The sequence below is a fragment of the Rhodamnia argentea genome, chromosome 2 (genome assembly GCF_020921035.1).
Source record: "Rhodamnia argentea isolate NSW1041297 chromosome 2, ASM2092103v1, whole genome shotgun sequence".
Classification (NCBI taxonomy): domain Eukaryota; kingdom Viridiplantae; phylum Streptophyta; class Magnoliopsida; order Myrtales; family Myrtaceae; genus Rhodamnia; species Rhodamnia argentea.
Window position 1 is genome coordinate 25,005,846 of NC_063151.1, and position 25,332 is coordinate 25,031,177.

Here is a 25,332-nt window from a genome sequence, read left to right on the forward strand (position 1 = left end):
GTAATTTTTTTTTATTAATAATTATAATATTATGACATAAAATATCTATATCATTTTGAAATAAACAATTGAACTCATTCTTTGGCGAGACATCATCGGCAGCATTACACGAGATTAGTGTCATTTCTGTCGCAATTTGTTCATCGTCTAGTTATCATTTGTTTGGTCGCCATCACTAGAAAATTAAAAATAATAATTAGTCGGTGTGAAAATGGTTTAAAAAAGGACACGCAAAGGTTCTTCGGAGAAGACAAATCTTCACCGTTTTTTCTAAGTTTCTAGGAAATGTCCAGGTTACTTCGCCTGACAAGACGCGTCATTAGAAGATAAGAAGAACATCAGTGTGGGGGTTTAGGAGTTGAACATTTGGTAATCCGTCTTAATCGCAGCGAGACCACGAGGGTTGACCCCGATGATCACGGCGAAAGTTTTATGATAAGGTGTTCTTGAGTTTTGCCTCGAAATTGTCACTGTTCTAAATAATGAAGCAATTTTCCCCGACCCAAAGAAAAGAGGGATATGGAACAGATAATGCCAAAAACCACAAATTTTGCATTAAGAAATACATTTAAAAGAAAAACTTCAATTTACACCCTCTATTTTCTGTAATTGCTAGACTCCCAAGGTACGAAGTGGACGTAGAGAATGCTTATTGTTACAACTTTTTATTTTTATTTTTGTTTCAATTATAAGATGTCTCTTTTAATTTTGGCCGGATGGGATAACCAAAGTTATAAAAAAAAAAAAAAACTAAGAGGAAGAGATTTTCTCAAGGAAAGATTTCAAAAAAGGGCTCCAAATGTCCTCATTTTCTCAAATAAGGGCATGGAATGAACTTTGTTTCAAATAAGGGTTTGAAGTGTCATCATTGTCTCAAAGAAAGACCTTAAGTGGCTGTGGTTGTTTCAATTAAGGGCCTCATCTCGCATGTTGGCCGGCCGGCCAAATTTTCCTGCCAATCAAGGGCATTATTGTAAAAGTATAAATTTAACCTAATTTTTTGTTAAATTAAATTAAAACAAAAAAAATTAAAAAAATAAAAAGCACAAGTGGGAGGACCGACCTCCCGCTTGTGGCCGTCGGGATTACCGGCGCCTTGGCGAGGGCCGGCGACCCCACCGACCACGGGTGAGGGCCTGCTAACCCTCGCTTAAGCCGAGAGAGGGTTGCGGCCATCGGTCGAGACTAGACCAAGGTAGACGGCGCCCTCTAACCCACCCTCGGTCCTGGGCGATGGTCGCGGCCCTGGGCCAAACCCGGGCGAGGGCCACCGACCCTCGCCCAAATCCGGGAGAGGGTCGTGGCCCTCTCCCTGTCCGGGCGAGGGCCAGCAAGCCCTCTCCCGGCTCAATCCTCCTGCTCGCGTGTTTCTTTTTTAATATTTTTTTTCAAAATCTAAAAAAAAGAGGAAAAAATAAGTTAAAATAGCAAATGACCAAAATGCCTCTAACTAAAGCGACTTAGGCTCTTTTTTGAGACTAATATACTAACTTTATGCTTTTATTTGAAACAATATGCACTTCAGGCCCTTCTTTGACACAATAAGGGCACTTCAAATCCTTATTTGAAATAAAGAGTGATTTATACAAAACACGCGATGATAATGCGTGGATTTACGGTTGAAATTGCACCGTTTCCGCAAGTATTATCAAGAAAGCACTTTCCTTTCAATAATCATTAACATACCCAAAGGACTTTCCTTAGTTACCTTCTATTGCCTTTTCCTTTTGTTGCAAAACCTTTTTCTAACATTCAGATGGTACAGAAAATAATAAATAAAAAATCATTATCAATGTCACAAACTCACTTTAATTTACATAATGAATTTGATACCCGGGGCTTTTTGCTGATTCATGGAAAAATACTTCAAAGTTTAAAATAATCGTAAAAGAATCACAAATACTAGAAAATAATCGTAAAAGAATCATAAATGCTAGAAACGATTATGTTGTCCTTTTCCGTCTCCAAACATCTACAAATGAAGTGGCATGTTTTTAAAGATTCTCCATTAAATAATTTCGAAATCTGATTTAAGTCTCCATGTCTCTACTTTCCTTTCAGTTATGAATGTCTCCTGTTGTTAACAGAATTTTATCTTCTTTTGTCAGCACGCGAATCGTATTATTTTCTTTGGGAATCTAATCCCACCAACATTCATATTCTTTCTCTGACGTACTATTAGCACGCATGATTTATAGCTCTATAAAACAAACGACATCCTCTCCAGGAATCGTGCTGATCAGAAGTAGTTCAACTCAGCAAATGGCGTTGGTGACGATGAAGAGGAAAAGGGACCCGGACGCAGCAACGTCCTCGTCGTCGAGTGGAGGTGATAAGTCACTGGGAGCTGAATTCGATGTGTTCTTGAGTTTTAGAGGGCCGGACACTCGCCTTAATTTTACCGATCACCTCTATCACTCCCTGAATGGAGCTGGAATTCGCGTCTTCATGGACAATGAAGAGATCCGAAAAGGTGAAAAGGTTGGAGAAGAGCTTTGGCGTGCGATCGACGACTCTAGAATTTACGTTCCCATCTTCTCCAGAGACTATGCATCGAGTGCGTGGTGCCTTCGCGAACTCGCCTACATGGTGGAATGCTCGAGAAGATCAACGGAGAAAGTGATTGTTCCCATTTTCCTTGATGTTGATCCTCGCGATGTTAAGCTCAGAACTGAATTATACAGTGATGCCTTGAAAAAGCATGAGGACAGGTTGGGCTACGATAAAGTGCAACCATGGAAGGAGGCTCTAACAGAGGTCGCTTCAATCGATGGATGGGACTGCAGAGGTGAAAGGTACGAGAGTTTTGAGAACTTTTCGTTAAGACTCTATAATTCACTCCTCTTGCATATCTTCCAAAAGAAAGGAGAAAAGATGATTTCTGATTTCCTGGAGTTGATATTTATTTACAACTATTAGCTACAAGTGATCAGTAACTGTGATACCTGAATCTTTATCATGATTTAGGACAGAACATACATTTATCATCAACGTAATAATTTTCAAACACAGACAATTGTCGATGATGAAAATATTGTCTGCCGACTAATCTTTCGAAGTAATACGTACTAACGATCATTTTTAGGAAATAAGATTTGTCTACTGGATGATTTTCCGCGAAACAAACGCAGCCATGAAAGACAGTTATATCCCCGCTCTTTGAGCATGCAACGAGAGAGTAGCGTTATAACTAATTCGAAATTTATTTTTGTTGGTTTAAATTTCCATCAATTCTCTTTTTTTCGCACAGCATAAACGTGATGCTTGCATTAGTCAAGGATATTTCAGTATGGTCATTTTGTCGTGAATGTGTTATTTTTCGGGTTCAAGGTTCCATGCCGTGGGCTTTAACTTCCGATTGTTGTGTTTTTAACTTGGTAAATCTGCTAGAAATCTTGTGCTCTCTCTGTGTGCGTAATTTTGTTCCTTTCTCATTGTAAAATGATATGATACATGTGTGTGTATAAATAAGATAGATCTTGGCCTTAATTTGCTTCGGCAGCTTACAAAAAATTTCTATTTCTGCCACTGTTGTGAACTCCGACTTTACATTCAGAAAATCCTGGAACTTGATGTCCTTTATGTTGTTACTCAATCTCAGTTTCTTGTATAGCAGGCAAGGAGAACTTATAAAACTTATTACCGATGAGGTTTCAATGAGACTGGTGAAAAGAGTTCGAGTAGTGCCTGATCATTTGGTTGGTATCAATCATCAAGTGCAAAACGTGATGTATATGTTAGGCAAAGACTCTCTTGATGTACGGTTTGTCGTAATACACGGAATGGGTGGAATCGGTAAGACAACTCTTGCCAACTTTGTTTTCAACCAAATCGCTTCTCAATTTGATGGTTGCAGCTTCTTATCAGATATTCGAGAATTATCACAGCGGGGTAAAATTGTGAAATTGCAAAAAAGATTATTGTCTGACATCCTCAATTCCAAATCCATAGAGGTTCATGATACCGACTTTGGGATCAACATGATTAAAGGGAGATGTCGCCACAAGAAAGTTCTTATTGTTCTTGATAATTTGGACAAAAGGGACCAACTTGTGATGCTTGCAGAAAAGTGTGAGTGGTTCGGTCCGGGAAGTAGAATCATTGTGACAACTAGGGATGGCAGTATTTTCACGAATAATGCCTCAATACATCCTAAAGAGTATCACTTCTACGAGATGGAGGAGATGCATCATTCTTTTGCCATTCAACTTTTCAGTAGCCATGCATTTAAGAGCGATGCTCCTCCACGTGAACATGATAAAATAACAGGAGAAATTGTGAAAATCACTGGTGGACTGCCGCTATCTCTTAAGGTCATCGGATCCTCACTTTACCGGAAAAGAGATGAAGTATGGCATGAAGTATTAGCCAAGCTGACGAAAACGCCTCACAAAGAAGTTCAAGATGTATTGAAGGTAAGCTATGACATGTTGGATTATGAGCAGAAAGAAATTTTCCTTGACATTGCATGTCACATGGCTGGTGAACGAATAGGCGACGCAATTGCTATGTGGAGGGCTTCTCAATTTTATCCAAATGTAAACATCCCAGTTCTTATTAGTAATTCTCTAATGAAAATGGAGAATGACCGCATTTGGATGCATGACCAACTCGGAGATTTAGGGAGGGAACTTGTTCATAGCGAGAGCTTCAAGCATCCTGGAGAGCGTAGTAGAATATGGTGTACCACTGTAGCCATGGATGTTATTCGAAAGAAACAGGTACGTATTGATTAAATTTCTCCTTTACACTTTGTATAGAAAATCGAATAGGTCAGTATCTATTAGATCACTACATAGATGGTAGTTCAGTAGTAAAGAGGTCACACTATCTTCCATAAGGTCACAAGTTCAAGTCATGTCATGAGCGAACCCCTGCCAGCATGTGTGTTAGGCATTTGCTACCTTAATGGGCTCATACACCTAGGGGTGGACTAAATAACTATGACTAAAACCAGACACTACATAGAATGTGTGAGACTCTTATGCTAATGTCTCCGTAGGTAGCTGCACTATTGTCCCTCCCCAGCTTTTTACTATGAAAAAGAAATATTTTATGCTAATTTCATGGCAGTTTTATTATGTTCGCCATAGCTTAGGCTAATTGTGCTCTAATTTCCTTTACCAGGGAACCAAAGAAATAGTAGCACTCAAACTAGGGGGACAATCTCAAGTGTGCAATATTTCAAGTGAAGACATTTCAAGGCTGGTAAATTTAAGGTTCCTTGAATTGGATGGAGGGAACTTTGTAGGAGACTTCCAAAATCTCCTCTTGGAGCTAAAATGGCTCTCTTGGCAAAATTGTCCATCAGAGTTCCAAGCTACAAACTTTTCTCCTAGCTATCTAGTTGTCCTCAAAATTTCAGAATCTGATATTACAAATGATTGGGCTGGATGGAGCCAAATCATGGTACGATACTATGTAATATGAGCAATTTACATATACTCTTTCTTTATGCATAGTGAATCTGATGATCCTTATACGTTCTTGCGTGAGTAATTTTACAGGGAGAAGGTAGGTTAAAAGCTTTGCATCTCGTGAGTTGTAGAAGGTTGATCAAGACGCCTAGCTTCTCTTCATGCTCGACTTTGGAGAGACTTGTTGTGAAGGATTGTGATAGGCTGGTTGAAATTGACCCATCCATTACTATGCTACAGCATTTGAAGCACTTGGAAATTAAGGGGTGTATAGGGTTGAGGGTGCTTAAAGGAGCTCCAACCACGCTCAATTTAGGCACGGTATGTCAATCATTTGGTAATCTAAAGCATCTATCAACACTAAGGATGGAAAATCTGGAACTCCTTGAACTTCCGGATTCATTAGGAGAGATGCATAGTCTTCAAGAGTTATATTTAAGTAATTCATCCGTGGAGAAACTTCCAGAGTCGATTGGGAAACTGAAATCTCTAGCCAAGTTGATTTTATCTCGCACAAACATTGTTGAGCTGCCCGAGTCAATTGGAGAGCTTAAGAGATTGGTGACTCTAGACTTCTTAGGATGTAAATTAAGAAAGCTTCCTAAGGCGATAGGGATGTTGGAGAAGCTTGAAAAATTGGATGCAACACATTGCAGATTTTTGGAGGGAGAAATTCCAATGGAAATTGGGGAGCTATCATCTTTGAAACAGTTATCTTTAATGGGAACCCGTATTTCTGAAGTGCCACCAAGTATTAGTCGGCTTTCTCAACTTACGACATTGGTTTTGACTGGTTGTCTGGAGCTTCAGCAATTGCCTGAGCTTCCTACGAGTTTGACCCATTTGAACATTTGGTCTTCAGCATTACACAGGATTCCGGATTTGTCATACCCGACAGACTTACGTGATCTGCAGTTATCCGATCATGTTGGTGGAAGAAGATATGTTGATATGCCTCATGCACCCCTAAACGCATGCGAAGCTCAAGATTTTCAGTGGATTGGGAGGTTAACTAGGTTGTCGGTGTTGGCATTGGACCTTTTTGACGGGACCGCATTGCCCGCTGACTTTGCAAATACCCTAACCGAACTCCAGTTTCTCGGATTACCAAGCTCCACCTTTCAATCTCTCAAGCGGATTCCACCCAATATTCGGGGGTTGACGGTCTTTGATCTTGAGTCCACAGATGTATTGTCAAACCTTCACACCTTCAAACATTTGTTCCGTTTTGAAATAGGCAGGTCGTCCTTAACCGAAATTCCACTGGATGCGCTTGGACAGCTGGAGAACCTTCGCTGGCTAATGATATTTGACTGTCTATTTCTTGAGAGACTATCCCATTTACCAAGCTTAAGAAAGCTAATATACTTGTTTGTTGAAAACTGCCATCGGCTAGTTGAGATTCAAGGTCTTGAACGATCAGAATCACTGGAGCAAATACGTATGTTTTACTGCCCGTTCGTGAAAGATCTACCGGATCTTTCCAGCTTACGTAAACCGAGCCGGTTGGAATTATCTGATTGCGACTCGTTGGAAAGTTTGCCTGTTGTGAATAAGGAAACATGTCTTTTGAATGTTTTCAGATGCAAGATGCTGCCTCCCCATTCAAGTCCAGAATTTCAATGGCGTGCTGAGCAAATGGCTTTCAATAGGAGTCTTGTCAGTGGGAAATTTGTTTAGGGATCTACTTCGTGCACGGATCATCTCCTCTATTTATAGATTGTGTATCATCGCGTTCTTGTCTTGTATCGAGATTGAAAAGTAGCTACACTTTGCTCTCTTTTAATTATTGTACTTAAGACGTGATGAGACTCGATCTTTCCGCCATCACTTATTGTCGATACCTGAATTTTTATCAAATTCATTATGCCAACCCATTTCTTTAGGCAGTGTTGATATTGTCTGTGTGTAGAGTAATAAGAATAAGAGTTTCTCTTATCGATTTGCACTCGCGTTCTTGTCCCCACATTGATTTTAGACATAAATACTGTTTTGATTCCATGATTTGGTTCGATTTGTTCTCAGCTTCTGGAGCTCTTTGACATTTCGTCTTCAAAGACTCGTACATGAGCTAATATGTACTTCCATCCCGAAATTAATCGTTTGCACAAGCTATTAAGCACGATTTTTTAAATCTGTCATGATTACCTTGATTTGAACGTGAGTATGTTTGTTCTCTGTTTCTGCTATGGTGGTCTTGTGGCGGTCGCCCATATGTAACGGCTTGGAGATGATGTTACACTTGGTGATATCTGCACGCGTGAAATGCAAATACTGTCCGGCAAACTATAATTAGAAAGTGCATTGAGAAGCAACTTTGGGGAAAATGTCCTTGGGAAAATATAAATACCTCCACAAGGGTTGACTCGATTACCCGTTGAAAGTTTTATGATAAGGTGTTCTTGAGTTTTGCCTCGAAATTGTCACTATTCTAAATAATGAAGCAATTCCCCGACCCAAAGAAAAGGGGGATAGGGAACATATAATGCCAAAAACCACAAATTTTACATTGAGAAATTGTTTGAAAAAACTTCAATTTAAACCATCTATTTTCTATAATTGCTCAGACTCCCACGGTACGAAGTGGAGGTAGAGAATGCTTATCGTAAGATGAGAGAATAGAAAAGGAAGAGATTACCTTAATTTTAGTCTGATTGGGTTACCAAAATGTTGGCGTTAAAATCCTTCGACCAGGCCCAAGCAGACTTTTGAGTTTTGACCGAAAAGGGTTGAAGCCCAAAAGGACTGCTAACATAGAAACCTTTTATCGAACTTAGGTTGTTCGTTTTCCAATAAGGAGTTCCGGGTCAGTGTTTTACAGAGAATGTCCAATGCAAGGGATGTTTATATTAACACTAGAGACACAATACAAACTCTTGATAATTTGATAATTAACACGTTCGATGGTCCACCGTGTATGACCACCTTTGACGTGTTAAAACTTAGGACACAACACTGGAATTGAATCGACGGGGCCGAACCAGACTGTAGGACACAATCTATGATAAGCTTCTGGTGATGGAATCAGTGTCGTCCAGTCGAGATTTGCCGTCCATCCTCGGAAACAACCTGCGAACAATTTCTTAGACAACACCAGAGAGAAAGCAAAATGCCCACTGCCTTAAGTTAGTTCCAGTCGAGATTTCAAACTGACAATTTTCTCGTCCTTCCACTCAGAAATTGATGCTGAAAATTTCATGAACCGGTTCAGGATACTCCTTCAACACCCTGATCATTCGAGTTATTCCCACGGTGAAGCCGAACCCAAAATGCGCCTCACATAAATCCAGATCACTTTGCAACAAAAATTTTAGTATACTATAAGCGCAGAACTCGTTTGATGTGATTTCAAGAAAAAGTGTCAAAAAAGTCCTAAACCTATTGCATTAGTACCAATTCAGTCCTAAACTTTTTTTTGGGTACCAATTTAGTCCTAAACCTGTTGTATTTGTGCCATTTAAGTCCTAAACCTTTTATTAGTGCCAATTCAGTCTTAAACCTTTTACAATAGTGCCAATTTAGTCATAAAAATTTTGTATTTATGTCAATTGAGTCAATTTGGTTAATTTTAATTGGAAATTACCGACATAGACATCAACTATCCTATGTGGCACGGTTGGCGCTAACGTGGATTTTTTAAATATTTTTTTGATATTTTAAATAATTTTGAAAAATGATTTTGAAAAAAATCAAAAAATGCTTAAAAAATTATTTAAAATATTAAAATAATATTAAAAATGTCCAAGTTAGCGCTAGCCGTGCCATGTAGGACAATCGATGTCCATGTCAATGATTTTCGATCAAAATTGGCCGGATTAACTCAATTGGTATAAATATAAAAGATTTAGGACTGAATTGACAACAATACATAAGGTTTAGGACTAAATTAGTACCAATAATAGGTTGAGGACTTAATTGATACCAATGTAAAAGGTTTAGGACTTAATTGGCACTAAAAAAAGGTTTAGGGTTGACTTGGCACTAATGCAATAGGTTTAGGACTTTTTTGATATTTATCCTTTCAAGTGGAATGCACGTGAGAAAGAAACGAAGGAAGATGATGGCCGTGTTTTAAGCGCCACCCCTTGACATGATGATAGAAACAAATTAGGCTTGGAAGCACTACCAAGAAACTCTATTGGAAGACATTCCTTGTGCTCGGATGCTAGCGTCTACCGAGGGAAAAGAAGAGTGGAGAATGCATTATGACTCGCACTTAATTTATGGAGTCTACTATGAATTGTTATATCTTATGATATATAATATTTTATATCGCACTATAAATAAACAATTGAACTCGTTCTTTGGCGGGACATCACTGGAAAATTAACAGACTAATTAGTCGTTGAAAAAATGTTAAACAAAGTACTAACGACGCATAGGTTTTTAAAAGGAGAATTCCCCTCCGATGACCGTAGGCGAGTGAAGCCAAAGTTTTTATTAAGGAAATTTTCTTTTGTCTTTTCTCTTCCTTTTGCTTTTGGGTTAAAAGCAACACCCTCATATATCAGCTATTAAACTGTAATGGCAGAGTAGGGCAGAAAAGAAAATAAAGAGAAAAGAAACAGAGAGACCGTGGCGGCTTTGTGATTGTTTTCGATCTCCTTGTGCCCCGTTCTTGAAAGAAGATCATCATTATATTCGTGCCTTCTTCGGAGTCTAGTGAATTCGTAGAGCGGCTCTGCGTGGAGACGTAACCCAGGTTTGGGTGAATTTCGATATTAAATTCTTTAGCACGTTCTTTCGATTATGTTTATTTATTTTTATATTTTGCCAGTGTAGGTTATTTATATAAGTTATTTTTTCTGAAATTAGTGTGCGATTTCTAACAATGACTTACTCGAGAGTCCCGGCGAAGGTCCTTCCGAATAGATTCCGATTGAACTTGAAATTCTTAAATTGCCAAGTGGTAACATTTCATGGTTATATTTTGTCCTCCTTTAAAATTTGTACTTGAAAAGTTGGGATGCTTGTCCCACCAAGACCCAAAAGTCTTTATGTGACGTCCTGTTAGAACGCGTGATTGCTATTATTTTCTTTGGGATATGATAAAAAAAAGTGCCAAGACAATGCCACGAAAAAGGAAAAGCACAAGTGATTTACTACACTGGAAATTACAAAGGAGATCCTCTCCAGGAATAGCTGATCAGACTAGGAAGAATCGCACAAACCATTATATTTCAAACTGACATTTTTCTCTTCCTTTCCCTGAGAAATTCATACGCAAAATTTTCATGAACCGGTTCCGCGGATTCCTTGAACGTTGTTGTGCTCATTCAAGTAATTCCCACGGTAAAAACCGAACCAGAAAATTTGCTTGGATAAACTGGCTAGCATATTTACCGGCACACGGCTCGCTTGATGCGATTTCAAGGGGAATGCGCGTGAGAAGGAACGAAAAAATGATGATTAACGTGTTTTAATAGAAACAATGAGGCTTGAAAGGGGAAAAGTATAAAAAAAGTCTTAAACTTATTGCATTGATGCCAATTCAGTTCTAAAACTTTTTTTGGTGCCAATTCAATCACAAACCTTTGCATTGGTGCTAATTCAGTCCTAAATCTTTTAAATTGATGTCAATTGAGTCCTAAACCTTTTGGATTGGTGCCAATTCAGTTCTGAATTTTTTGCATTTGTACCAATTGAGTCAATTTGATTAGTTTTGAAAATCACCGATATGAACGTCGGTTGTCCTACGTGGAACGGCCGACGCATCTTTAATATTATTTTTGTGAAATGTTTTAAATAATTTTTTGAAAATAATTTAAAATAATTTAAAATTTAATTGAAATGATATTTAAAAAAAATCCATGTCAACACTAGCCATTCCACGTAGGACAACCGATGTCCACGTTAGCGATTTCTGACCAAAATTAACTGGATTTACTCAATTGGTATAAATGTAAAAAGTCTTAGGACTAAATTGGGATAAATGCAAAAGGTTTAAAACTCAATTGGCATCAATAAAATATTTATGATTGAATTGGCACAAATATAAAAAATTTAGGTCTGAATTGGAAAAAAAAATAGTACTAAATTGGTATAAATGCAATAAATTTAAGATTTTTTTAATACTTTTTCCGGCTTGAAAGCACTACCAATAAACTCGGGAAAAGTACACTAGAAGTACCATAACTTGTGTATGGCGTTCACTTGAGTACCATAACTTTCAAAACGTTCACTTAAGTGCCATAACTTTCAAAAATCATTCACTTGAGTGCTACGTCGGAGCAAAATCGTTCACTTGAGTGCTACAGTAACTTTTCCAGCATGCCATGTCAGCTTTCCGGCGTGCCACGTCATTTTTCCGGAGTCTACAGTAACTTTTCCAGCGTGCTACAATAACTTTTCCGGCATCTACAGTAACTTTCCGGCATCTACGTCAGCTTTTCCGGCTGTCACGTCAACATGGCACTCAAGTGAACGATTTTTAAAAGTTATGGCACTTAAGTAAACGTTTTGAAAGTTATGGCACTCAAATGAACGCTGTACACAAGTTATGGCACTTCTAGTGTACTTTTTCCCAATAAACTCTATTGGATGACACTCCTTAGATGCCCTAACGAGAGAAAAGACAGGAGAAGAATGCGTTGTGACTCACATATCACTTGACGTAATTTTTTATTAATAATTATATTATTATGACATAAAATATTTATATCATTTTGAAATAAACAATTGAACTCATTCTTTGGCGAGACATCATCGGCAGCATTACACGGGATTAGTGTCATTTCTGTCGCAATTTGTTCATCGTCTAGTCATCATTTGTTTGGTCGCCATCACTAGAAAATTAAAAATAATAATTAGTCGGTGTGAAAATGGTTTAAAAAAGGATTAAGGACGCAAAGGTTCTTCGGAGAAGACAAATGTTCACCGCGTCTTCTAAGTTTCTAGGAAATGTCCAGGTTATTTTGCCTGACAAGACGCGTTATTAGAAGATAAGAAGAACATCAGTGTGGGGTTTAGGAGTTGAACATTTGGTAATCCATCTTAATCGCAGCGAGACCACGAGGATTGACCCGATGATCACGGCGAAAGTTTTATGATAAGGTGTTCTTGAGTTTTGCCTCGAAATTGTCACTATTCTAAATAATGAAGCAATTTTCCCCGACCCAAAGAAAAGAGGGATAGGGAGCAGATAAAGCCAAAAACCACAAATTTTGCATTAGGAAATACATTCAAAAGAAAAACTTCAATTTACACCCTCTATTTTCTGTAATTGCTCGACTCCCAAGGTACGAAGTGGACGTAGAGAATGCTTATTGTTACAACGTTTTATTTTTATTTTTGTTTCAATTATAAGATGTCTCTTTTAATTTTGGCCGGATGGGGTAACCAAAGTAAAAAAAAAAAAACTAAGGGGAAGAGATTATCTCAAGGAAAAATTTCAAAAAAGGACCCCAAATGTCCTCATTTTCTCAAATAAGGACATAAAGTGAAATTTATTTCAAATAAAAGTCCGAAGTGCTATCGTTGTCTCAAAGAAGGGTCCCAGGTGACTGTGGTTGTTTCAATTAAGGGCCTTATCTCGCCTCCCAATCGGCCGGCCAAATTTTCTAACCGATCGGGGGCATTTTTGTAAAAGTATAAATTTAATCTATTTTTTGTTAAATTAAATTAAAACGAAAAAACAAAATTTTTTAAAAGAAAGTTAAAACATAAGCGGGAGGACTTGTGGCTGTCGAGGTTGTCGGCGCCTTGGCGAGGGTTGGCAACCCCGCTGGCCACAAGTAAGGGCCTGCTGGCCCCCGCCTGAGCCGAGAGAGGGCCACGACCAACGGTCGGGACCAAATTGGGATAAACAGCGCCCTTCGACCCACCCCCGGTCCTAGCCGATGGCCCCGGCCCTCGCCCGCACCGTGGCCCTCGCCAAAACTTGGGAGAGGGTCTTGGCCCCTTCCCGGCTTAGGCAAGGGCTAGTGGGCCCTCCCCCGGCTTAGGCAAGGGCCAGTAGGCCCTCGCCGAGGCGCTGGCGACCTCGACGGCCATAGGTGGAAGGTTAGTCCTCCTGCCCTGTGTGTTTTTTTTTTTCAAAATCTCTAAAAAAACAGAAAAGGGGGAAAATAAGTTAAAATAGTAAATAACCAAAATGCCCCTAACTGAAATGACTCACACTCTTTTTTGAGACTAATAGAGTCACTTCAGGATCTTATTTAAAATAATGTGTACTTCAAGCTCTTCTTGGATGCAATGAGGACATTTTAGATTCTTATTTGAAATGATGTTTGCTTCAAGCCTTTACTTGAGAAAATGAAGGCACTTAAGGCTCTTTTTTGGAATTTTCCTTTATCTTAATTACAAACATGAACAAATTGTTGGGGACAACAAAAATCGGAGAATGCATTATGAGACAAATATCAGTTTGTGTCTCTGTTAGTTGGACTTGGCCATGATTAGGTTATTGACCCGAAGTTTTTTACTTTTACGTCCAATTGACGTTATAACAGCCCAGCCGATCAACTTTATTACCATTCCTTAAACGATATCAAGAACCCGTGGCTTTATTACATTTGGATACAATGGCTAACATAATAAACTATTAGCAATGCCCAAAATTCACGTTTACATAGATCGTTACATAATATGGATTTTTTACCTACAAATATCCTTCTCTTTTTGTTTAAGTTTATGCTTATCCCCCTTTTTCATTTATGACGTTCCAATTGTGGAAGAAACTACATTTTCAATAAGGAGCTGCTAGCTTGACAATCTTGTTAGTTATTTCTGACCGCACGATTTTTTAATCAATGAGTGATTTATACAAAACACGCGGTGATGATGTTTGGATTTGCGGTTGAAATTATACCGTCCCCGACAGTATTATCAAAGAAGCACTTTCTTTTCAATAATCATTAAAGTCCTTATTTACCTTTTATTGCCTTTTCCTTTTGTTGCAAAACCTTTTTCTAACAGTCAGATGGTACAGAAAATAATAAATAAAAAAATCATTATCAATGTCACAAACTCACTTTAATTTACATAATGAATTTGATACCCGGGCTTTTTGCTGATTCATGGAAAAATACTTCAAAGTTTAAAATAATCGTAAAAGAATCACAAATACTAGAAATAATCGTAAAAGAATCACAAATGCTAGAAACGATTATGTTGTCCTTTTCCGTCTCCAAATATCTACGTCAAATAATTTCGAAATCTGATTTAACTCTTCTGTTGTTAACAGAATTTTATCTTCTTTTGTCAGCACGCGAATGGTATTATTTTCTTTGGGAATCTAATCCCACCAACATTCATATTCTTTCTCTGACGTACTATTAGCACGCATGATTTGTAGCTCTATAAAACAAACGACATCCTCTCCAGGAATCGTGCTGATCAGACTAGGAGAATCGTACCCACTAGAAGTAGTTCAACTCGGCAAATGGCGTTGGTGACGATGAAGAGGAAAAGGGACTCGGACGCGGCAACGTCCTCGTCGACGAGTGGAGGTAACGAGTCACTGGGAGCTGAATTCGATGTGTTTTTGAGTTTTAGAGGGCCGGACACTCGCCTTAATTTTACCGATTACCTCTATTGCTCCCTGAATGGAGCTGGAATTCGCGTCTTCATGGACAACGAAGAGATCCGAAAAGGTGAAAAGGTTGGAGAAGAGCTTTGGCGTGCGATCGACGACTCTAGAATTTACATGCCCATCTTCTCCAGAGACTATGCATCGAGTGTGTGGTGTCTTCGCGAACTCTCCTGCATGGTGGAATGCTCGAGAAGATCAACGGAGAAAGTGATTGTTCCCATTTTCCTTGATGTTGATCCTCGCGATGTTAAGCTCAGAACTGAATTATACAGTGATGCCTTGAAAAAACATGAGGACAGGTTGGGCTACGATAAAGTGCAACCATGGAAGGAGGCTCTAACAGAGGTCGCTTCAATCGATGGATGGGACTGCAGAGGTGAAAGGTACGAGGGTTTTGAGAACTTTTCGTTAAGACTATATAATTCACTCCTCTTGCATATCTTCCAAAAGAAAAGAGAAAAGATGATTTCTGATTTCCCGGAGTTGATATTTATTTACAGCTATTAGCTACAAGTGATCAGTAACTGTGATACCTGTCTCTTTATCATGATTTAGGACAGAACATACATTTATCATCAACGAATTAATTTTCAAACACAGACAATTGTCGATGATGAAAATACTGTGTGCTGACTAATCTTTCTAAGTAATACATACTAATGATCATTTTTAGGAAATAGGATCTGTCTACCGGATGATTTTCCGCGAAACAAACGCAGCCATGAAAGACAGTTATATCCCCGCTCTCTAAGCACTCTCTAAGCACGCAACAAGAGAGTAGCGTTATAACTAATTCGAAATTTATTTTTGTTGGTTTAAATTTCCATCAATTCTCTTTTTTCGCACAGCATAAACATGATGCTTGCATTAGTCAAGGATATTTCAGTATGGTTATTTTGCCGTGAATGTGTTGTCATTTTTCGGGTTCAAGGTTCCATGCCGTGGGCTTTAACTTCCGATTGTTGTGTTTTTAACTTGGTAAATCTGCTAGAAATCTTGTGCTCTCTCTGTGTGCGTAATTTTGTTCCTTTCTCAATGTAAAAAGATATGATACATGTGTGTGTATAAATAAGATAGATCTTGGCCTTAATTTGCTTCGGCAGCTTACAAAAAATTTCTATTTCTGCAACTGTTGTGAACTCCGACTTTACATTCAGAAAATCCTGGAACTTGATGTCCTTTATGTTGTTACTCAATCTCAGTTTCTTGTATGGCAGGCAAGAAGAACTTATAAAACTTATTACCGATGAGGTTTCAATGAGACTGGCGAAAAGAGTTCGAGTAGTGCCCGATCTTTTGGTTGGTATCGATCATCAAGTGCAAAACATGATGTGTATGTTAGGCAAAGACTCTCTTGATGTACGGTTTGTCGTAATACACGGAATGGGTGGAATCGGTAAGACAACTCTTGCCAACTTTGTTTTCAACCAAATCGCTTCTCAATTTGATGGTTGCAGCTTCCTATCAAATATTCGAGAATTATCACAACGGGGTAAAATTGTGAAATTGCAAAAAGATTATTGTCTGACATCCTCAATTCCAAATCCCTAGAGGTTCTTGATACTGACTTTGGGATCAACATGATTAGAGGGAGATGTCGCCACAAGAAAGTTCTTATTGTTCTTGATAATTTGGACAAAAGGGACCGGCTTGTGATGCTTGCAGAAAAGTGCGATTGGTTCGGTCCAGGAAGCGGAATCATTGTGACAACTAGGGATAGCAGTATTTTCACGAATAATGCCTCAATACATCCTAAAGAGTATCACTTCTACGAAATGGAGGAGATGCATCATTCTTTTGCCATTCAACTTTTCAGTAGGCATGCATTTAAGAGCGATGCTCCTCCACATGAATATGATAAAATAACAGGAGAAATTGTGAAAATCACTGGTGGACTGCCGCTATCTCTTAAGGTCATCGGATCCTCACTTTACCGGAAGATAGATGAAGTATGGCATGAAGTATTAGCCAAGCTGAAGAAAACGCCTCACAAAGAAGTTCGGGAGGTATTGAAGTTAAGTTATGGCATGTTGGAATATGAGCAGAAAGAAATTTTCCTTGACATTGCATGTCACATGGCCGGTGAACGAATAGGCGACGCAATTGTTATGTGGAGGGCTTGTCAATTTTATCCAAATGAAGCCATCTCGGTTCTTATTAGTAAGTCTCTAATGAAAATGGAGAATGACCACATTTGGATGCATGACCAACTCGGAGATTTAGGGAGGGAACTTGTTCGTAGTGAGAGCATCAAGCACCCTGGAGAGCGTAGTAGAATATGGTGTACCACTATAGCCATGAATGTTATTCGAAAGAAATAGGTATGTATTGATTAAATTTCTACTTTACACTTTGTATAGAAAATCGAGTAGGTCAGTATCTATTAGATTACTACATAGATGGTAGTTCAGTAGTAAAGAGGTCACACTATCTTCCATAAGGTCACAAGTTCGAGTCATGTCATGAGCGGACCTCCGCCAGCTTGTGTATTAGGCATTTGCTACCTCAATGGTTTCATACACCTACGGGTGGGCTGAATAACTATGACTCAAACCAGACACTGCATAGAAGGTGTGACACTCTTATGCTGATGCCTCCGTAGGTAGCTGCACTATTGTCCCTCTCCAGCTTTTTACTAAGAAAAAGAAATATTTTATGCTAATTTCATGGCACTTTTATTATGTTCGCTACAGCTTAGGCTAATTGAGCTCTAATTTCCTTTACCAGGGAACCAAAGAAATAGTAGCACTCAAACTAGGGGGACAATCTCAAGCGTTCAATATTTCAGGTGAAGACATTTCAAGGCTGGTAAATTTAAGGTTTCTTGAATTGGACGGAGGAAACTTTGTAGGGGACTTCCAAAATCTCCTCTTGGAGCTAAAATGGCTCTCTTGGCAAAATTGTCCTTCGGAGTTCCAAGCTACATACTTTTCTCCTTGCTATCTAGTTGTCCTCAAAATTTTAGAATCTGATATTACAAATGATTGGGCTGGATGGAGCTAAATCATGGTACGATACTATGTAATATGAGCAATTTACATATACTCTTTCTTTATGCATAGTGAATCTGATGATCCTTATACGTTCTTGCGTGAGCAATTTTATAGGGAGAAGGTAGGTTAAAAGCTCTGCATCTCGTGAGTTGTAGAAGGTTGATCAAGACGCCTAGCTTCTCTACATGCTCGACTTTGGAGAGACTCGTTGTGAAGGATTGTGATAGGCTAGTTGAAATTGACCCATCCATTACTATGCTACAGCATTTGAAGCACTTGGAAATTAAGGGGTGTATAGGGTTGAGGGTGCTTAAAGGAACTCCAACCATGCTCAATTTAGGCACGGTATGTCAATCATTTGGTATTCTAAAGCATCTGTCAACACTAAGGATGGAAAATCTGAAACTCCTTGAACTTCCGGATTCATTAGGAGAGATGCATAGTCTTCAAGAGTTGTCTTTAAGTAATTCATCTGTGGAGAAACTTCCGGAGTCAATTGGGAAACTAAAATCTCTAGCCAAGTTGATTTTATCTCGCACAAACATTGTTGAGCTGCCCGAGTCAATTGGAGAGCTTAAGAGATTGGTGACTCTAGACATCTTAGGATGTAAATTAAGAAAGATTCCTAAGGCGATAGGGATGTTGGAGAAGCTTGAAGAATTAGATGCAGCATATTGTAGATTTTGGAGGGAGAAATTCCAATGGAAATTGGGGAACTATCATCTTCGAAATAGTTATCTTTAGTGGGAACCCGTATTTTTGAAGTGCCACCAAGTATTAGTCGGCTTTCTCAACTTACGGGATTGGCTTTGACTTGTTGTCCGGAGCTTCAACAACCGCCCGAGCTTCCTACGAGTTTGACCTATTTGGACATTTCGTCTTCAGCATTGCACAGGATTCCGGATTTGTCATACTTGACGGACTTACGTGATCTGCACTTATCCGATCATGTTGGTGGAAGAAGATATGTCGATATGCCTCACGCACCCCTAAACGCATGCGAAGCTCAAGATTTTCAATGGATTGGGAGGTTAACTAGGTTGTCGGTGTTGACGTTGGACCTTTTAGACGGGACCGCGTTGCCTGCTGACTTTGCAAAGCCCCTAACCGGACTCGGGTTTCTCAATTTACCGAGCGCCACCTTTCAATCTCTCGAGTGGATTCCACCCAATATTGAGGGGTTGAAGTTCTTTGGTCTTGAGTCCACAGATGTATGGTCAAACCTTCACACCTTCAAACATTTGTTCCGTTTTGAAATATGCAGGTCGTCCTTAACCGAAATTCCACTGGATGCGTTTGGACAGCTGGAGAACCTTCGCTGGCTAAAGATATTCGACTGTCTATTTCTTGAGAGACTATCCCATTTACCAAGCTTAAGAAAGCTTAAATACTTGTTTATTGAAAACTGCCCTCGGCTAGTTGAGATTCAAAGTCTTGAACGATCGGAATCACTGGAGCAAATACATATTTTTTGCTGCTCGTTCTTGAAAGATCTACCGGATCTTTCCAGCTTACAGAAACTAAGCCGGTTTGAATTATCCGATTGCGACTCCTTGGAAGGTTTGCCTGTTGTGAGTAAGGAAACATGTCTTTCGAATGTTTTCGGATGCAAGATGCTGCCTCCCCATTCAAGTCTAGAATTTCAATGGTATGCCGACCTAAAAGCTTTCTATGTGAGTCTTGTCACTTGGGAACTCGCTTAGTGATCTGCTTCGTCCGCGGATCATCTCCTCTATTTATAGTTTGCGAATCATCGCGTTCTTGTCTTGTACCTAGATTGAAAAGCAGCTACACTTTGCTCTCTTTTAATTATTGTACTTAAGACACGATTGATGAGACCCGATCTTTCCGCCATCACTTGTTGTCGATACCCGAATCTTTATCGAATTCCTTATGCCAACACATTCCTTTAGGCGGTGCTGATATTGTCTGCGTGTAAAGTAAAAAGAATAAGAGTTTTTTCTTAACGATTTGCACTCGTATTCTTGTTCCCACATTGATTTTAGAAATGCAAACCGTCCCGATTCCATGATTTGGCTCGACTTGTTCTCGGCTTCTGGAGCTGTTTGATATTATGCCTCAAAGACATGGACATGAGCTAATATGTACTTCCGTCCAGATCTGAATGTGCCCTTGATACAATACATATGGAATTAATGGATTGCACGGGTTATTAAGCACGATTTTTTAAATCTGTCATGATTACCGAGATATGAAGTCGAGTATGTTTGTTCTCTGTTTCTGCTATGCTTGCTCTGCTACTGCGGTCTTGTGGTGGTCGCCGATATGTAACGGTTTGGAGATGATGTTCCGCTTGGCGATGTCTGTAAGCGTGATTACTTCCTGCTCTCTATTTGGTAGTTCAATTCGTCCGTGGTACATCTCCGAGATACTATGAAAATGTTCAATGACCGGTGGTGTCCGACGGTGGCCACTAATGAGGAACGGCTTGGAGTCACCGGCGTGCGAGCGTCAATTTCTAGTGGTGTTCGCATATGTTCTAGTGGATCGAAGTGTAGATGTGCGCATTCATACATGTCGTCCTTTATCTGATTTGAGTAAAGTTGGCAGGAGAAAGAAAAGGAGGTGGATTGTGAATTTCGGGGTGATTGGCTAAGGGTGAAGAAGATGAATGGGTTCACTTCAAAGTTTAGTTTGGGTTGATTTTTTTTTTTTTTTTTTTGGGGGGGGGGTCAAAACAAATCAATTTCATTTAATTAGCAAATATAGTAGCACGACGTTGACTAGCATCCAAACATAACAACTCCCAAAGGGGTAGAGGAGGCTTAGACATCCAATTAGAAAGGAGGGATCATAAACGATGGGCTTTAGCAATCCAATCCACACAATGATTCGTTCCTCGTGGATAATAAATCACTTCTACATCTTTTAGTTGGGCCAAGAGATTTTTGCGCTCTTCAATTAAATTCCAAAGGGCCCATGGGCTTAGACCGCCAATTAGAAGGGAGTTTGTGTTGAATTAACATTAAGATTTTCTGCGCAAAAATGGAGAACGTATGAAAGTAAAGAAGTGATCGCAGATTCTGGGTGAGAGACCGTGGGACAATGGACTGAAGAAAAAGCAATAGAAACAATCCAAACAAAGAAAATTAATTAAAAAAAAGAATAAAATAAAAATTGTAAAAGGGTTAGAAAAAATATGCGTTGATTAGATTATTAGATCTTAGTATTATACTTACATTAATTTGATCTAGCTAGTAGTTACCTATTTTAGGGAATTATCGTATGGAGTTAGGAGTAAAGCATCCCTGATTAGCGAACAGTGGATTCACCAAACCCCAATCCATTGTCACACCTTCTGTAGGTCCAATATTTCATAACTAATCGATTGAGCAGTAGCTTGCTTTCTCGAGCTCCGCAAATAGGCTGAAATCTGTGGGCGCTCTTATCCATTCTCTTGCGCTAAACAGTAGGATGTAGAGGAGCGATAACTATCAATTTCTTAAGATAAGCGCATCCGAACCTCTAGAGTGTTGCGACCCTCGATTTCAGACCCCAATCCGATAGAAGGTAAATGGATTGCCGAGCGGGCCCTCGACTTCCTCGTTGAGGAGGCCTTGGGCCTTTCTCGGCGCGGGCCCTCCCAAGCCCATACCAAATTGCGGCGGGAGTAAAATTTTTTTTTGAGTTTTTCGACAATAAGAGTCGATCGTGCTCGACCTTGGTGTGGTCATGGTGGCATGTGCGAAGTTTACGTACTTTTGGAGTCGCCACCGATCCTTTTTGGAAGGTGGACCGGAAACCTCACCGAACGATTGGGAGAGGTCGTTCGGTTCTGCGGAACTAGAGATTTGGGTTCGGGAACTTGGTTACGTCGATATCATTACCGACACCCTTTCGGTACCTAACGCGAGCGATTTTCCTAACTAAGATTTCATGCAGGCTCAAATTTGGTGAAGGGAGTTGGATCGGGGTTTTCATGCAAATTGGAAGACTAATTCTATCGATCACAATCAATAAGGTAAATACACAATCAAGTGCACGGGAAAAAGGATATCAATTTCAATCAAGGGCCTCCTAGTATAGCCCTAAAGGTTTAGGGAATGTGCAATTCGAGGCCGGAGATAGTATGGAGAAATTTGGAAACAATTCGCCATAAGGGCGAAATCGTCACTTTTGAAGGCTTGGGAATCGAAACACCCAAAATAGGTCCTTGCCAGTTGATTGTGGCCCTTTCCTATTTTTGAGAATTTTTTGGAATTTTTGATTATTTTTTTTAAACGACTCGCCATAAGGGCGAAATCGTCATTTTTGAAGGCTCGGGAATCGAAACACCCAAAATAGGTCTTGGCCAGTTGATTGTGGCCATTTCCTATTTTTGAGAATTTTTTTGAAATTTTTGATGATTTTTTTTTAAGATGACTCGCTATAAGGGCGAAATCGTCATTTTTGAAGGTTCGGGTATCAAAACACCCAAAATAGGTCTTGACCAATTGATTGTGGCCATTTCCTATTTTTGAAATTTTTATGGAATTTTTTTGATTTTTTTTTAAGACGACTCACCATAAGGGTGAAACCGTCATTTTTTAAGGTTCGGGTGTTGAAACATCCAAAATAGGTCTTGGCCAGTTGATTGTGGCCATTTCCTATTTTTGGAAATTTTTATGGATTTTTCTGATTTTTTTTTGGAGATGACTCGCCATAAGGGCGAAATCGTCATTTTTTGAAAGCTCGGGAATCGAAACACCCAAAATAGATCTTGGCCTGTTAATTGTGGTCATTTCCTATTTTTGAGAATTTTTTGGAATTTTTGATGATTTTTTTGGAGATGACTCGCCATAAGGGTAAAATCGTCATTTTTGAAGGTTCGAGTGTCAAAACACCCAAAATAGGTCTTGGCCAGTTGATTGTGGCCATTTCCTATTTTTTGGGATTTTTTTTAAATTTATGTGAGTTTTTTTTATTATTTTTTAAATAATAATTTAATTATTTTTCCTAATTTTTAATTTAAAAAAAAATTATTCGGACCGGGCCAGTTGACGCGGCCCACACATAGGCGCCCAACCCGAGCCTTAAGGGCCCAAGCTTGTCAAAGACACAGAAGCCTAACTTGGGCTCAAATCAATTTATTGCAGTCTCTCCTAAAAGAAGCCCAAATGTCACTAAGCAAAATCAAGCCTAGGGTAAATCTAAACCCAAATTCACTAAACATCATCTATTAAGCCCACAATCCTTGACTGGCCGAAGAGACCAAAACCCAGCAGCCCAACTTGTCCCTTTTATGCTTATAACCTTTATTTTTTGTTTTTTGTTTTTTTGGGTTATTTCTTTTCTCTTCCTGCATCATCTTCTTCGTGGACTCTTCCTTCCTGACTTCACCGGGAACAAAAGAGCTCATCGTGACCAAAAATTTTTCACCATTTTTTTTAAATAAAGAAAACATCTTTATAATTTTTTTAAAAAAGGAAAATGTCGGATCGTGGCACGTGGCACAAATGCAACCACCCGATCCAGCGCTTTTAAAAAAATGGTCTGCTGACGTGGCGTGCCACGTGACGCCACGTCGGCCTTGACAAGTCAACCCCGGCCTTAGACCAACGGAGAGGATGCCGAAACAGTAGATATCCGACGAAGTTGTCGGAATTCTTGTCGGAAAGTCAAACTCGAGACCACATCTCGGGAATTTTTTTTTGCCCAACTCAACGTCAACTAAGCTCTCAACTCTCCCCACAATAACATACTGACTTCTTGTGGTAAATATCACATAAGAATTGGTTTCCGCGACGATTTTTTTACAGAAAATGTTTTACGACAAGACTTGCTTTCAATCGTTCGGTTAACACCCAAAGATTGGTGAGGGGACTTACCTGAGCTCACGAGGAGCTTGATGGCCGCGTGAAGAGCTTCGGGAACGCCCAACTTAAGACCGAGACCGATGGATATCAAGACCGACGGATATCGAGACCGACGTTCTCGGCACGATTTGATGCAAAACCGAGGTCAAGGAAGGGCTTAGAGTCGGTTCTATGTCACATCGTAAGCAAGTAGCATACATAAACAGGTCGTGTATGGTAAGACCGAGGGTGAGCATCAATGATCAACCATAGGAACATTTTATCAAACAGGTCGTGTGCATTCAAGTAATGAGCACTTAGACTGAAAATGATGGCCCTACGAGACAAACCGAAGCTAGAGCTCATGCATGAACGTTAGTATGGACGCGTCTTGGCTTCAGCATGTGTTTGGTTTGGCTTGGTTTCATTTTTGGTTAAACCGAGCTAAACCTGCAGTGTACATGAAAACAGAGCCTATGATGGGGAGTTCGGGAACCAACCTGTTTAGCAAGAACCGGCGGAGAATGGGGCTCTGATGATCGTTCGTTGGTCACCTGACGTCGCCTTAGGTCTCGTTTGGACGTGTCTTCTCTCGAATCGCCTCCTTACGACTCACTCACTCTCGGTCCCTCTTTATGCTCTATTTTTTCTTACCACCGGAGCTCCGGCCGAGATTCTCACCCTGTCTAGCCGTTTCTCCTTTTCTCACGTTCTCCTTCCCCTCTCTGTATCAGAACCCCCCTCTCCTAAATCTCCTCCCCTCCATTTCAAAAAAATGGCTGCCCCTTCACCAAACAGCCAGCCCTCATCCTTGTACCTCCTACGGCACCGTACCCCCCCTCTCTCTCTTCATCCCTCGCTGCCACCTCTCCCCCCAAACGGTTACGCCAGCCTGCTCCCGTACTGTTCATCATGTGCAAAAGGCGACAAAGGCGAGATTCAGTGACGAGGATGAGCGACGTCGTGTGGTCGTGAGCCAAAAGCGGTGCACATTCGGCTGTTCTTGGGTTGAGTTGTAGACCCGGGTCTACTGGGTCTGGTTGGGTCCGACCTGGCAAACCCGGTTTTGGCATCATGATCAAATTGGGGTTCAATTCGATCATTTTTCGCGGAATTGGTGTCAAAATCGGACTTCCCATGGTGATTTCCATGGGAAATGGGCATTTTTATGAATTGTTGGCATGAAATTTAATGAAAACCCCAAGTTTGGCGTTTTACCCGAAAATGATTTTTGATTAGTTTAAAGCTTAAATGGTCGAATCAAATCGAGTTGAGGCCACCAATAGGTTCGGCATGATGAAATCTATAGGGCAGAGGGTCTTTATTTCCATGGGCATGGCCTGATAAAATTTAATTTCATGATTTGTGAAACCGGGGACTAATTTGAAAGGAAATTGTGCAATTAAGCCCTTTTAGTCAAAATTGATCAAATTAGAGGACAAACCGAGCTAATTACACTTCAAGGCCCTATATAATAATGTCCTAGCTTATTAAAAATGAAAATTGCAAATTAAAAGACTCAAAGAGGAATTTTTATGCTCGATTCGGTTTTACGTTTGTGAAGGAACATAATAACCCAAATCGAATTTTCAAAA

General features: G+C 39.7%; 1 protein-coding gene across 1 annotated transcript; it reads left to right on the forward strand.

Annotated features, from left to right (window-relative positions):
• Positions 1-2,262: 2,262 nt before the first annotated feature.
• Positions 2,263-7,097, forward strand: LOC125313683 (disease resistance protein RPV1-like). Its single transcript, XM_048273505.1, has 4 exons — positions 2,263-2,795; positions 3,602-4,721; positions 5,128-5,409; positions 5,508-7,097. Exons 1-4 carry the CDS (start codon positions 2,263-2,265, stop codon positions 7,095-7,097), a joined length of 3,525 nt encoding a protein of 1,174 aa, XP_048129462.1.
• The last annotated feature ends 18,235 nt before the right edge of the window (positions 7,098-25,332 follow it).

Coding starts and splice junctions, on each gene's coding strand:
- LOC125313683 (XM_048273505.1), top strand. CDS start 2,263: ATGGCGTTGGTGACGATGAAGAGGAAAAGGGACCCGGACGCAGCAACG. Junction 4,722..5,127: donor ATGTTATTCGAAAGAAACAG/GTACGTATTGAT, acceptor TTCCTTTACCAG/GGAACCAAAGAAATAGTAGC. Junction 5,410..5,507: donor CTGGATGGAGCCAAATCATG/GTACGATACTAT, acceptor GTAATTTTACAG/GGAGAAGGTAGGTTAAAAGC.